We start from the raw sequence: 16,245 nt of genomic DNA on the forward strand, positions 1-16,245 counted from the left end.
GTGTGTTCTTTTGCCCATGAGCAACTATCTCTGTACGTACACACGGCGTGCATCCGTTTCATGTGTTATGAATAAAGTATTGCAATCTCACACACGCAGTGAAAAAGTTGAGGAGACTATTGCAAATATTGCTTTTTATTAATTACTGACAAAATGATCCAGGAAAGTTAAATACAATGATGGGACTTGTTTTTCTTCTCGACAGTCCATGTTATGTTTCACAGGTCTGAATGTGAACAGGAAGCAACCTGATTTTTGATGAATATTAGTGTTTCCAGAGCGATATGGATTTATTTGACCCACGGTACATTAGTTCCCAGTAGCCCTTGGTGATATAAATTTAGATCACATTTCCTGAACCTTATGCAGAAGGACACACAACGGATACTATCTGACACTTGCAGCCATGTTCACCTCATTGATGAGTCCTACTTTTATTTCACCATTTAATCCTTTCGAATAAAATCAACAGCAATGTTAAAGCGCTTAGTATTTGATGTCATGTAACATATATATTTCACTGCTTTTCTTCCATTTATGCAATCTATATATGTCATTCTTTGATTGTTTATTTATATTTTTTTAACTCCACATTCCAAGTGGATTTTTATTAACTTGTGTCTTTAATTTCTTTATCTTACATTTCAGCCCATTCTATTTATTATCGTGTGTTGTCGTTGCTTAGTTTTCCAACATGTTGGAGCTGTTTCGCAACTTCAAAAAAGAAATATGAAGGGTCAAATGGGAGTTTTTTTAAGGTTGTAACTCAATTGTAGTGTATATTTGAAAAACAAGTTTTTGAGATGATAGAGCAAGTACTTACAGGTTCAGATGCTGCGCCCACAAATTGGGTTTCAAAACAGAAAATTTGTTCCACAAAATCCATTTTCTGTCAAACAAATGTGGACGAACATAGTCGCCACAGAGCGTTTGATCTCTGATTTCTTTTGTCAACAAGCACAAGGAGCATTACGCCATTCAGTTGCAGCACATCGGCTCGGGGACCGGCTGAAATGGTTCACCCTCTGGTGGACAGTGAAACTGATCTTGCTCGGCTGCCATTAATAAATGATGCTTGTACAGACACATTGGACTAAGTAATCGAGAGCCAAGTGCATAAACCGTTCTGAACAATTCATGAAAAGGTACCCAAGACTCAGAGCGATGACAATTAGAACAAGAATTTGGAAGAGTGTAGATCCCCAAATGATTTTGCTTGGCTAAATACGATAAAAAGATACTACTGTTTTTGGTTTCCTATTTATGTGTTTGTTATGTTATCATGATTTCTCTGCCAGTCCTTTTCAGCAGAAACCAAAATACACTGGCTCTTGCTTAATTTAACAAAAAGGGACCATCATTTAAGTAATATAGTGAAAATGTGATATGTATAAATCCCTTCAAATGAACATGTGGATTTTGTTTTTTTTTTTATAATTTTGTACATGGCTTGAAATATCTGAGTGAAAAATGATAAAAAGAGCCATCATGCAATCTATTCAATTTCTCCAGCTATGATTTGGAAGATATTCACTTAATTTTAATTTCTGGGAGACAATGAAAGATCACTTTTCAGTCCCTCATCAAAATTGCATGAACAATGTGATCCCTGCTTTATCACAGAAGTTCACTTTCGCTTCCATCTCTCTGAATACCAGCTAGTGTTGAGAAGCATTGTGGTGTGTTATGAAAGCTGTAATCCTGTTAATGTAGGGAGTAACTATGCATTATAGACAAGCAATGGCTAAGAAAAGCACATCCCAACACAGACACTTAAGTTAGTTTGAATTATTCACATTGATTGTCTCCATGAGGCTTTGCTATATGAAACCAGGCCCTGGTACGACCTGCCAGTATTGTACCAGGGGCAATATGTGGGGGTCTCATATATTGAGGATGAAAGAAGCACATTTCTTCACGGGTCAGAGAGTATTTTCTCCGAAATGCGAAAAGTGTTTGCATATAAAAGTACAAGATACATTTTTACTGACATTTATGTGCCGATTGCCAGAAGACTCAAGAGTTTTTTGTTATGGCTTTCAAGATGTTTCCGTCATGCATCACCATAAAGTCTTGGAGACAACCTCAGGGCCATATTAATATCTGTTTTCCCTATGAACTGCCATCAAGGATCAGGCATCAGTTTTTTTTCCTCTTCCAGTGGAGCCAGTTTAAGTCAGCGGCCCTGGCTGAATTTATAGGTTCAGTCTTATGTTAATGTTAATTAAAAAGCAATTCTCATAAGTCCAGAGACAGTCTATGTCAGGGGTGTCAAACTCACATTGGTCCGGGGGCCACATACGGCCTTGTTTGATGTCACGGGTGCCGGACCAGTAAAATCATTACCTAGAAGTAACACTAAGTCCCAATTTTTCCTTTGTTTTTGTGTAAACAAGGTCAACGGGTAAATTATAAAAATCTTTATATGTAATGGATTGTTCCTCTAAAAAATACATGACGAATTAATATTAAAATGAATATTAAAAAAGAATTTATGAAATTAAACCCTAAAAGTGTTAAAAGAGAAAATATTGTCACTGTGGGAAAATTTGTCACTAGAATTTATTCGAAAATTGATTGGTAGCATGTATATAAGGATATATCATGTTTATGAGGCTATTCTGGTTATTAAATCAATCTTTTTAACTTTGCCCTTTTTTTTTTTTGCTCTCGTTTTTTTTAGTATTTTATAGAAATAAGGAAAGACCATTTTAACAATGTTGCTAGATGTTTTTTAAAAAAAAACAACTTTTTTTCAAATATTGAAGCAAAAAATATATTGCAAAGTTACTTTTCTTTTTTCCCTTTCCGTTTTTTTTTTTTTTTTTTGAAGCATGTGAGAAAAAATGCGCAGGCTGCAATGACACAAAGTTTGATTTTAGGCAGGTGGCCACAAAACATTGTTCTAAGGGCCGCAATTGGACCGCGAGCCATGAGTCTGAGACCCCTGGTCTATGTAGTCATTTTTCATTTATGTATAGTCAGAATAACTAAATTATTTATGTTTTTCTAAACATCGATGATCGAGATTACTGACTGAATGGAGAACATCTCTTACTGGGGGATGCTCCCGAGAGGAGTGTTTGGCAAAAACTGTTTAAGTTTTGACATAGCGGGATACATTCTCATTGATCAAACATGGAAAAAATAAAATAAAAATGAAGAAAAGTCTGCTCAAATGTCATCAACATACATATGCATATACATATACATGATTTGATCATCTCTAAATCCTATCTGTGTCTATGTATTTCATTTTCAAAAGTCAAGTGACACAATGAAGCGACGAGGCCACTGGACATAAATTAATGTCCATGTCCTTTTTACAAGACATGGAAATGGTCTAACCCTTTGTGCCACCGAGGAGCAGCCAGAGGTCGTCCGAGGACACTGCAACGTTAAATGAAAGTGATCCAATATTGAGATGAAGACAAAGAATGAATGTGAGGCATACTGCTAAGTACACAAGAAAAAAAATTTTATCCTAAGGTATGACAGAACTGTACAGAAAATATAATGTAACTACCGTGTTTTCTTAAGATAAATCATCATGAGGGAACCTTCATTACTACTTAACCCTCAAACTGGATGGATGGGCTGATGTTTCTTCAAATGAAGTACAAAACCTTGTAGTGCGAGTGCAATTAATGCAATTTCCTTTACATAATCTCCACATTTTAATGGGAAATTTCTTCACTCTTTTTTGGTAAAGGACAGGTAGTGTAGAGTTAAAATAAGGGCATGAGGTAGAGGCCGTAGCAGCTGTTCCCTTATTGCACATTGCATAGATTAAACTGAGACATTTGAGCAAAGATTGGCCACCAGTTTAATTTTATTTGGATATTAAATCGGAGTAAAGTCAGCCGATTCGCCTCCTGAAAAAGGCCCGAGAGGAAAACACAGAAATGGCTCAGACAGCGAGGAACCCCTGCGATTAAAGACTTATGTCTCCACTTCTCATAGACTGCTTCTATTGCTTTTAAGGCTCAAAAAAATATCATTTATTCAAAAGGAAAAAAAAATGGCTGTTGACTCTCCCCTGCCCAACTTTACCTGCACATTGGCTCTAATCCGTAGGTCAATATGAGAGTTTCATAGAACATGTTTGATTTGCGATTTAGTGAGCTTTGGCTATTTATATGTCACGAAAAACCTCGAGTGAGTTGACATTACAAAAGGCATAAAAAAAGAAAATTGGCACAACTTTTAGGTCCAGGTCCACTTTTAGGCATAGGCTTGTAAGAAACCCTTATTTCTGAAGGTCAGGAGAAGTAGGAGTCGTATTGTGTTCGCAATATGTGCTCTTTACTTTTTTTCCTGTTCTTGTGCTATGACTTAGTAGTAGTAAAATAGTAAAGATGGGATAAGATTTGGATATTTCATTCTCTGCTATAGAGTGTATTGTTAAAGATTTGTGTAATCTGGAGGAATTGCATTGCAAAAAAGAGCAAAAATATAAATCGATAAGCTGAACATACACGCTGTAAGGGAACTGATAGCTGTTAACATTTCTTTATGATGAGAACAACTTTATTTATCCCGAAGGAAATTGTTGATTGTGTTGAAATTCTTTACTTGGTTGTCCATGACAACAACAAAAAAATAATTCAAATTGTCAACTAATTCTATTGGTACAAAGTTACACCGATCATCACAAAGTGAAAATTCAATTTCAGGAATTTTCTTGAAGAAATGGATCCTGTGTGTGGATTAAGAATAAAACTAATGATTTACACTCATGACCAACAAAAAGCTGTGGTGTGTGGTGTTCAGATGTTGCATCAGTATCCTTGGCAAAGGTAAAGTACACTTTTAATGTCTAAAAGTTCAGAGGAAGCTGAGAAGCTTGTTGCTTTCAAGATGAGAGCTTTTTCTGTAGGACACCTATCGTAAATCAATAAGACAATTAAAACCACCTTTTTTAGACTACACGGGTATGTCTTTAAAAGAATTGGGTGAAATGCTGGATTAACAAGCCAGTTGGTTGTGGTTATCTTGGGATGGTCAAATTGATATGAAGGTGAATCAATGATAAAGGCATGCTAATGTATATCCTCTCAGGATCTACTCTGTCATCAAATATAGCAGAGTTGTTTTAGAACACAAGACAATGACAGCCAAAATGATATACTCAGGGCTTCAAAATGTTGGTCCACAAATCAATGGGTGTCCTCTTTCAGAAAGTGTATTGAGGCTGGCAAGCATTCAGTTACACATAACTGCTGTTCCACGGCTGTGCTCCATCTGATTCTATGCCAAAACCTCATCAATTCCTTTTTTTTTACAATCTGGATTTTCTTTGATCTGCACAGAAACAATTACATTTCAACAATGACATGCAAAAAGAACTTCCAAATTATACACTATTGTCTTTTCAGCACAACATTCACTTTCATATAAGAGTGTTGATTTTTTTCCTCAATATTTTCCAAATGAATAGTGTATTTGTCTTTGGGAGCTTTGATAGTGTTGCCACGGGCAACCACACTATCCTTAGCAGCTCTCTGGTTCCTCTATATAAAAAGATTGTTTGGGGTTTGTTTGTTAGTTAATCTCCTCTGGTTAGGAATAAAAACTGCATCTGGGACACGGCCCACCCACTCTGACGCTCCTGCAATTTAATGGCGAGCCCGTAGTTTATCTGTAAATGGGAAAACTGTAAACAGTCTCACAAAATAGATATGGTGAATGCAGTTATTATTCTCATACATTACTACAAATGCCCCAAATACGCACTACTGGTTAAACATAAAACAAACCCAGATATCTCAAAAAAGTTAGTGTAACTATAAAGTTGTATAATCATATATAACATAGTGTGCAAGATGAATAGTTCAGTCAGGGTAAATTTAAATAGACTCTGTTTACAACTTTCCATTTTTGGATGAATTTTCTTATATATTGTCCAGAGACATACAAAGTTGTATGAAGGCATCTGTGTTCTCTTTATTATTTATTACACTTCACTGATCTACTTGAACTCCTCTATGCCTCATTGTGCTATTCACAGCTTTTAAGCTAAAAGCTCTAAAGGACGAAGCAAAGTAAATGGCTGCCCGAGAACTCGTCCATCAGCCAGCTGGCTCCCATTTCTGACCCTGAGCCATATCCAGTCTGCGCATCCCTCACAGCATCTATTAAACAACTGAGTATGACAGATCTTTGTGTACTCTGATGAACATTTAGGCTAATCAATGTATGTCCAAACCAATGACTTCTCTTTCAAAAGTTTGCAGTCAAAACAAGATAAACAATTATCCATATAAGAAAACTGAATTCGGTGCGGGCCGAACGAGTCAAAATGTCAGACAGCAGAATTTCGTGTAGCATTGGTTTGTATTTCACTAAAACATTCAAACAGTTTATGGTGAAAATAAAATCATGGAAAAATATTAAAAGTGAGTTCTATCATCAGGAGTTCATGTGAGAATGAATTCTCACATGAATTCTGCTAGTGTAAGCAATGTGTAACAAGTCATTATCTTGATTATATATACACAGTTCAAAAATTTTGTTATCCAAACTGAGTTCGATAAATGAGCATTTCTTCAATTATGCAGGAGGATTTACCTCATAATTGCCTCAGCGCCTATACCATTTATGACGTGCACAATGTGTTATATGAGTGCTACACTAGTAAAGTGATCCAAAGCAGAGCACATTAAACAAATATCTTCAAAATGGCTCTGTCAAAGGTGAAAACACTTCATTCCAAATGAAAGAACCCAAGCTTGTAAAAATTCAGTCTGAGACACAAAGAGAAACGCATATAAAAGATAAAAGAGCCTGAGAGCAGGCAGAAAGAAAGAAAATGTTGCAGCTAATGGTCTTTCTTTTTTTGTAAAATACTATATCAACCTTTGCAAAAATGCATCCTCTAATTGAAATTCTTGTTGACAGTTGAGAAGGAAAAAATCAGTGTAGTAGCAGCAACTCGTAATCAGGGATATCACAGTGTGGTATTATTAACTGTGACAGGATGCAGTGACGTTGGTGCTCCACTGGGAGCTTACTCATGAATGCTGCTGTGGAGGGACACAAACTAGAAAGCACGGGTCCTCTCCTTTGATGGAAATTCTCCAAAATGAATTGGGTTTGAAAACCCGTTAATTGTATAGCATCATCATGCACTTAAATACAAGAAATGCTGAAAGAGCAGTGAATTGCTGTTTGTTTTTCAATGTCTTATTCACTGATTATTTGAAAAAACAAGAACGTATGAGTCATCAACAGATTGCAATGGTAAGAAGTGAGATAATGACACCAAATGGGCTCTCTTTGGAGACACATGCAAAATGTAAATTTATTTTCCTAGTTATTTCCAAAACACTTTTATTCTGTGGTTTTACTGATGGACCCAAATCCTCTTGGGGGATTACTATCCACTCGGCCAGATAGACTCAATCTAGCAGACCTATGGGTGCATAAGGTTAGGTGTTTGGCCCTCGCAACAAATTCATTCCACACAAACATTAGGTTAAATATGTCACATCATACATCCTATGAACGCTTAAAAAACATGAATAAAAAAATCCAGTACCTGATGAACTACATTCCTTGACTTGTTTCAAAGCTGGATGATGTGATGACAGTAAGTACAATTACAAATGAAAAACAAATGCAACAATTTCCTTACATTAAAGTTTATATAAGACTGCTATTTTGCATATGCTGTATTCATCTGCTTTTTAGAAAGAGTTACGAAGTTGACCGTTGATTCATGATTTGTTATTTGGGTAAGAAAGCATTATTCTATTTTAATAAGATTGCAATAGCTATAAATCATTATTTGATTCTCCTCCAACTATTGTAAATAACCTAGTTATGTAATCCTTCATGCAAAATGATTCTGAACATCTAACCAACTGCAATAAATTTTTGTCATTTTTCAAAACATGTATGGTTTAATGGCAGTAAAAGGTCACATACAATGCACCACAACTGCTGTCTGCAGTGAAACAAATTTAAGAACTTAGATAAGACATTTTAGACACATTAATAGGATCTGTTTCTGCATACAGCCCACTCCCATCTCCCTCAGCTATTCATGCATTTTGCATCATACATGACTGCACAACTTGGTCTCTTGAGTGATCAAACACACAGCGTTTGAATCACCCTGTTCTACATGTGATTCCTGTGTTACTCTCTAAATCGTGGCGACATTCATGCAGCGCCACGTTCGAGAGAATGGCACATCCACAGCAGCATCCAGCGGACTCACCCTGACAGCTTTGGCATCTTCACAAAGCTGAACACATCCATGTGTGCTGCAGACTGCAGTCAAGGCATCAAATTTACCATTTACTTCACTCTGGCTCCATTGTCCCACGCTGTCTGTGGCAGCGGAAAATAAATAATTCAGAAAAAAGTGGAGCCTCCACAAGTCAGGTGGAGAGATTAGTCCTGTAGTCTGGGCTTCTGCATGGCTGAGTGATTGCTGTGTCCTCGCCTCAGCAGCACAAATCCACAGCCCATGGAAAAGGATCTGGCAATGCAGCTTCCCCCGGTTACATCCTTCAAAGCATGCCTCTGTTAGCTGCGTTAAGCCACCTTCATTTAATTTCCATCGCAGTGGAATTATGTGCGGGAGCCGTGCAGTAACAACAGCTTTGGAGGGAGGCAGGGAGAGCCAAAGCGAGGGGCAGAGGGAGGGAGGGAGGTACAGTGGTGGTGGGAAATGAGAGAAGAGAGAGGAATGTGACAGGATATTGTACGATTGACGGAAGAAGGAGCCACAAGAATTACTACTGAACGATGCGGCCAGGCTCCTAGAATTCCCTAAAGGCTAGTCTCATCAATCCTCAACTATATATTATGTTACCAAAGAGCAGGAAGAGGTTAAAAGGGATGACAGTGATGAAACAACAAAAATATACAACAGCATGATGCCAACAAAAAAAACAAAACAAAACAGCAGTGGACCAAGAGCAGCTGGAAAGATGGGAGGGCTTAATATACCACCTTCCCCAGCTGAGGTCTCACAGATGCACATGAGAAAACCTACCACTGTACATTTCAAAATGGTTCAGCTGTTAAATGCTTTCTCTGAATGACACAATTCACGAGAAGGCTCCAAGTATTTAATCCACTCCGTCACTGAGAACACAGAGATGATGCAATTGCTTCTAAAGATGCAGAATCTTAGAATTCCTTGTGTGTTTTCAAGAATGTAATTTCTATGATTTATCATGGAGCAAAGAGTACAGTATAAGTTGTGGATCACAGTGACTGAAGTATTCATTGCATGGCAGCAGGGTTGTAAGGTCTTCTTCATTCTATTATGTGTGTTATCTTCACGCCACCATTTGAAAATCCAACCCCTTAAAAGTATGAATTAGCCGCAAAAGAAGAATTACCATGTGACTATTAGCCCATAGAGGAATTACCCCTCATAAATCAAACACGGAGGATGTGGCACCCTTGTCGAAACCTACCAAGAGCCAATTAGCCTTGTTTCAGATCTGAGGAGGTTTGATACTTTTTCATGAGGGGACAGTTTTGATAAAAAAAAGAGAAAAAGGGAATCTCGCCTCACTGTGATCTACATGAAACACACAGCTGCATGATAACATCAAATGATTACTTCTGAGGTGTATCTACACCCTTTTTTACAGCAGGGATATATATAAGGTTATATATTTTTATGACAAACTAATTGCAACAGTATAGTTCAAATGTGATACAGGTGAGGGGGAAAATAACGTTTTTTTATTTAATATAATATTCAGTCTAAGATTCAAAATGAAAAAAAAAATCTGTAAAATACAAATACTAGTACTGTGTAGCTGTCCACTCCTAAGTTCAAAGTGATTTTTTTTAATTTTATTTTATTTAATTTTTCTATCTCATTCCACAATAGAGAAGAAAGTATGTAAGTCTCAACGGCATGCCTTTCCTGAGAATTATACATGCAATAAAGTATGATGTCATGAAGATTTCCTGTGCTGTATGAAATGAAAGCAGAAGAGTGAACCTACCAAATGTCTCATACAGATTGATATTTCAAAAATCTAAATCTCACGATTGTTAAGAAAAAAAATCATACAGTGACTCATTATTTCGACAGCAGTTTAGCTGATGACACATCTCTTGAAGGGTGCAATGAGTCTTTTTTGTTGAAGGACAGGGAAAACTAAGACATCAAGAATAGCCTGATGAGCAGAGCATGTCTGACAATTTGCTTTAAATGCAACCACGCTGTCCTGTGCCTAAAGGATTGAGAGACTCAGCGTATTGTGGACAGTTGTGGTTGCCCATTTGGGCTTGCGACCCCGAGGCAAACATGAGTGGCAGCAGATATTAGGGTCAGACAGCAGCATGATCTAAGGAGAATGGCTGAAGCTTTACTGATAAACCCTGCTGCCCTGCTGATCCCTGACTGTCCTCTCTTGGAGTCACTTGTAAAACAGCTGAATATACTGCTTTGGGCACACTTGGCCACTTCAGACCCAAGTGTGCTTAAATTTGCAAGCCCTGCCTTTGGATTAGATTGCTTGCTTTTAAAAGCTGCCAATAAAGATAGAGCAACCACTCCATATTAATGAATAGCCAAACCAAACAAAAACGGCACAAATGTGTGCAAAAGCAGCTAGGCATTTGATCTCACAGAGAAATGTCCACAAAATTGGATGGCAACCATGCATTAATTTCAAGAGTTATGCTACTCTGCAGATTTAAGAGCACTATATCCTTTATAGTTTATTTTTCATATACTGCAGCAATGTGACCATGTGGCTCTTACTGCCCTATGATCCCTACTTAGCATTAGCTGCCCCTGGACCTCAACCAGATGTGTAACAGCAACTACCACTGCTGAAGAAACTACACTAATCTGTGTCATTTGCAGTGTTTTGTTTATTTGTGTGTGTGTTTTGCTGCAATCTGCCGGTGTGCCACTAATTATAGCAATGCTGTGGCTGATCTGTTCAGTGAATCAAAATAGCTTTTAGGATGGAGTTTAAACATGTGTGTGCTGTTGTCCTATGAATATTCAGTGGTGTGACTAAATGGGATAAGAAGTGAAGTGTTACCTGGCTGAGTTATGCTATGCTTTGAAAAGATTATGGATTTAGCTTGCTATTTTCACTACACCTACAGATAAAGTTCAAAGTAACACTGGAGGGCTGTAGTCTATTCTATGTGAGGTAAATAAAACACATCTGAGATGCTGCCGAAATGCCCAACACCTGCAGCTTTTGTGTACCGCATTCGTTTTACGGCATTTGCATAGTTGGAACTCATATCTGTCTATCTAGTCATCTAGATAGATAGATAGATAGATAGATAGATAGATAGATAGATAGATAGATAGATAGATAGATAGATAGATAGATAGATAGATAGATAGATAGATAGATAGATAGGCTTTGCGGTAAGAAGCCCAGGGTATCTTAATGTTATCTGTCCTTTGTAAGCTCACATGAAACAAAACTTCAGTATGAAGATATTATAGAGTAATAATGAAAAAAAAATGTATTCAATTTCTAGCAATAATTAATCACACTTTTAAATGTGGGAACCCATAATGGGGAAGGTGTTCACTTGTTAAAGTGAAGTGTTTTCAAATACGAACTGACAAACTGCATTGTTTCAGTCATCAGCACCTTTTTTTTACTATAGAATCCCCACTGATGAGTGAAAATAATTAGCATCTTAGTGCCGCATAACATAAACAGATCCCGTATACTAGACAATGTATCATTGCAATGCAAACTGTTCTCTATCAAATTAATAATAATATGCATAAATATTTAAGTTGATGACTCACAATAAACCTGCATGCTTTTTCATTCTAGCAATTGTTATAGAAGAAGGTGTGATTGTGTCTCAAAGGCTAAATCCGGGGGCTATTCCAACCAATTTAACAATGGACTTCTGATACATTGTTAGGTGTTTTTATCAAATTCACTGTTTGGCTCTAGATTTGTTATTCAGTCCAATGACAATGTTGCCTCAAGCTGTGAATCTCTAGGAGAGATGAGGATCAGGTAACGGTAGTCTGGAAACCATTTCTTACTCACTACACTGCGGCATGTTTTGGCCAATTTCAGACCCTTTCAGCTCATCTGAAACTGACTCAGTTGGCACCGCTTGAGGCTGTTTACTATACTTCCCTCTCTGCACCCAACAGTTGTTGTCAATACCTTAACAACCTTTCAGATTAAATAAAGAATTATCTTAATTCAACAGCTTTCCACCTTCAGGAGTGTTAAATTAGTTAACAATTTTGCCTCATTATTCATTCACCCACTTTGTATTTTTGGTGATAACTGCCATGAATCGAATCAGTCTATCCACCCAGAGCCATTAGGGGTTAAGTAAGAGGGCAAGACAAGAGGGCTCAGCACCTAATGAGGAATGCTGTTCTGCTTTAGTACTTTCTGTGAGTCTTTGATTTTTAAAAGTGGTCAAGTTCTCTCAATACAGAGATAGTGTGACATGGCAATAAAGTCTTTGACATATTAGAATGATTATACCCTTTAAACTCAAGGTGAATTTGTATTGCTATAATATTACAGTACATTCACAAAGTTGTGCTGCCATGAAGTGTACAAGTAGAAATAAAATAAAAAAATGTCATCGTAAAAAAATGATCCCAACAGTGAAGAGATGGCGGTGAAGGACTTCAACGAAGTACAATTCTTAAAAAAGAATTCCACTATACCAACTCTCAAAAGTGTGTTCAGATCCTGGTCTCGCATTAAATATTAAGTTGTTTACTGGCAGGAAAAGTGAAGGCATTCCCTTGTAGTCATTAGAATTAAGTCATTAAAGACTTTGTTGCTGTTAAACCACATAGTAATGGTACACATATACAGGACTGTCTCAGAAAATTAGAATATTGTGATAAAGTTCTTTATCTTCTGTAATGCAAATACAAAAACAAAAAATGTCATACATTCTGGATTCATTACAAATCAGCTGAAATATTGCAAGCCTTTTATTATTTTGATATTGGTGATTATGGCTTACATCTTAAGAAAAACTCAAAATCCTATCACAAAATATCAGAATATCAAGAAAAAGTCATTTTTCTTTTTTTAATTGCATTAAAGACGATAAAGAACTTTATCACAATATTCTAATTTTCTGAGACAGTCCTGTACTCTTTTAGGGAAGGAAAAAAAAACTTTCTTAAAAATTATTTTGTTGCAAACTCACTAACCTTTTAAGCGGCCATCATCAAATTTGAGCTGTGATACAATTTTGTACATGCAGGTTTTATGACCCGGTGACCACTGTAAGTGCAGCTATGGCTCTCTCCCAATTCATTTAGATAGGAGTCTTCTTATGAACTTCACAATAAATGCACACAAGGTGAATGCCAATGATAAGGTTTGGCCTGAAAGACTTAGGATAATGATCAGAGGCAGAAGTCCAACTCGAAGTAATAAACAATGAAATAATATGTTACACCAAAAACAAGAGCAGATATAGAGATATCAGTGAAGTGTATAGTAAACACACCAAAGGCATTAAAGAAGCTGTCAATTCATCTGGCATGACTAAAGTATGATTGTCATCTCTTCAACTCGGTCATCCAGGCCATGGAATGCTGAGGTTAAAGGGAGTATAGATAGAGATGGGATTTTAAGTACCTTGGGTCAACAGTCCAGAGCGATGGAGAGTGCGGAAAAAGGTGAATAAACATGTGCAAGCACGTTGGAGCAGTTGGAGAACAGAGTCAGTGGTAATGTGCTATAAAAGAGGATCAGAAAGAATGAAAGGTAAGGTGTTGCATGGTTTCGAGATCGTGACATTGAAGAAAAGACAGGAGGCAGAGATGACGGAGGCAGAGATGGAAATGTTGAGGTTCTCATTGGGGGTGAAGAGGATGGATAAGATCAGGTAGGAGTTCATCAGAGTGACAGCTCTTGTTAGATGTTTTGCTGATAGGCTAGAATGAGATAGTTTGGACATGTAAAGAGCGGAATAGTGAAAATCTCGGTTAGAAGAATGCTGAGGTTGAAACTGCAAGTCAGGAGGCCTAGAGAAAGATCAAGGAGGAGATAAATGGGTGTAGTGAAAAAGGACATGGTGTTAGTTGGTGAAAGAGCGGAGGATACTATGAATATGGTTAGATGGAGGCAGATGACTCTGTGGTGACCCCTGAAGGAAACAGCCAAAAGAAAAAGAGATCTAGGCCATGTCATAGTTATCCTGCAGAAAGGAATCAAGGACATTTGAGCTTGGTTGCAGATGTAGAATAGAATATGTGAAACAGCTTTAAAAATCAAGTCCTATTTGGATATGTTTTACTGCGGTGATGGTTGAGGCAGCACCCAACTGAGACGTTCCCTTTTAATCTGCAATCACAACATTTCATTTTGACCATAAAAATGTATCTTTAAAATGTCGGCCCATTTAGGTTTTTTTTTCCTGAACAGTCTGGTCTTTTGCAGATGTCATTAAAAATGAAACATGAATGAAAGATACATCAAAATAGCATTCTCTGATGGCTGCTGCTAAAAATGGTCGAATGCCGGTTTCCTTGGGTGTTAATCTTAACCATTCACCATCCCAAAATCTTCTCTCGGATTTTTTAGCGACACAGTCTGGGCCTGTCAAAATGATTATTTTATCAACTTTATAAATGATAAATGGAGAAGGCTTCAATCATTTTTGCTTCATCTTTATTTTTATTCTCCTATCGCATATCTGAACACAGTTTTTGCCGCCCTGAATACATTCGTTTTTCAGTCCTCTGTGAGGACCATAGATGGGAATTTAAAGTGCAAGAATAGTTGATTTTCTGCATTTAAATTTTTTCAGCATGATGAAACATGTGCTCTTAGTGAGCGTCAAACTCGCCGGAATGATTCAAGTTGGCCTAACAACACCAATTTGACCTGGAGGCATCATATAACTGAACAAGGTAAAGGAGTTTAACTCCTGCCACCTTCACAATGCATTGCACATGATTTTGTTTACCACTATTATGTGTGAGAAAAAATATCTCCAAATATCTTCCTTTCAATGTTTTAATTTCATCAAAGTCAAACAGGTTCTCACCTGCTACTTACACAAAGTAGCAGGCGCACACAAAATTGTACTCCTCACTTTAAAACGTACTAAAAATGATTTTAAAAAACACGATAGCCTGACTGAAATAGTACTCTATATTGACATGTTTAAAAAAATAAGTGAAAATATCAGACATATTTACCAGGTCAGTTTATAGCTGATCCAACCAACATGTTAATGCGTGAATTATCAGAACATCATGGACACAAAATTTCAGCCCAGTAGATTAATTTCTGGTGGTATTGTGGTGGTACAGGCACTGTGAGAGCAAAGCAAAAAGCCAGAGTTCTCTCACCCAAATGGCAAACTGGAATTATTTGTAACTATCTATTGTAACATATCTTGGTCTAAAAATTAAAGTTATAGCATAACAGCCATCAGTGCTCTCATATTCAAATTTGTGACTGTTGTGATTTATCAAATCAACAATGAAACAGAATATTACTCACTGAATGACAGTCAAGACACCAACTTCATTGTCATCTGGATCCATTGTTGATAACAAGTCTTTAAAGCAGTACTTTTTTTCAATTCTTTCTGTCCAGGCATTTAAAGCCTTTTTCACTAATGTGCAGGGTCCTTCCTGGCTCCAAAGTTTTCCCTGCTTGATTTGGACTTTCCATAGACAGCTTAGCTTGTCTGACTAAGCCATTCAGTTATGATTACATACAGCGGCCCTGTCCAAGTGACTGGCCAGTGCCCTAGGGGAGGAGACCGAACTTGTCGCTTCTGCCTCAGTAATGAAATAACATTACATTCCAGGCCAGTGCATCAGAAAACACAGAGGGATCAATGCCGAACAGCTGGACTCCAATGGGTTGTTGTGCTGGTTAGAGCTGCCTCAATGAGAGAGGCTCTGAGGAAAATATGTTTGTTTTGGCTCAAATTCTCAGCAGGTGTGTTTAGATTTCAGCCTTCTTTGCTGGTCACATTAGGAGATTAATGATAGGTGTAGTGCTTCTAGATAATATACATTTTTTAAGTGGTTTTTTTTTTACATTCTATACAGCAAATTGTGGTAACTGAAATATTAATCTGATCCCTTTGCGAGGGGCTTTTAGAAAAGGCATGTGTTTTATCATCCATTAAAGCTTAAAAATTGAGCTTGAACCATAATCCAAACTATATCGCTATCTGCCTGCCAACTGTCACCCTTAATAGAGTGAAACCTAAATCGTATATAATTCATGGAATTAGTTCTTAACCTAAATATGTGTA

At 37.2% G+C, this 16,245-nt stretch overlaps 1 protein-coding gene across 4 annotated transcripts in view; it reads right to left on the minus strand.

The window, feature by feature from the left end:
• The window catches only part of LOC147234927 (FERM and PDZ domain-containing protein 4-like), a 38,147-nt gene extending 22,478 nt beyond the window's left edge, over positions 1-15,669 (minus strand). Inside the window, exon 1 of one of the 4 annotated variants that reach the window (XM_086145618.1) lies at positions 15,477-15,669. In XM_086145618.1, the coding sequence (XP_086001744.1) occupies positions 15,477-15,520 (44 nt within the window). In that variant the 5' untranslated portion in view covers positions 15,521-15,669. Of the gene's footprint in view, positions 1-8,224; positions 8,585-13,601; positions 13,709-15,476 lie in introns of those variants that run through there. The other 3 variants (XM_086145617.1, XM_086145619.1, XM_086145620.1) reach the window with 3 other exon arrangements.
• Positions 15,670-16,245: the final 576 nt, after the last annotated feature.

Source organism: Fistularia commersonii, chromosome 4 (assembly GCF_037954325.1).
Source record: "Fistularia commersonii isolate RoL2024-O1a breed Wild chromosome 4, RoL_Fcom_v1.0, whole genome shotgun sequence".
Taxonomy (NCBI): Eukaryota; Metazoa; Chordata; class Actinopteri; order Syngnathiformes; family Fistulariidae; genus Fistularia; species Fistularia commersonii.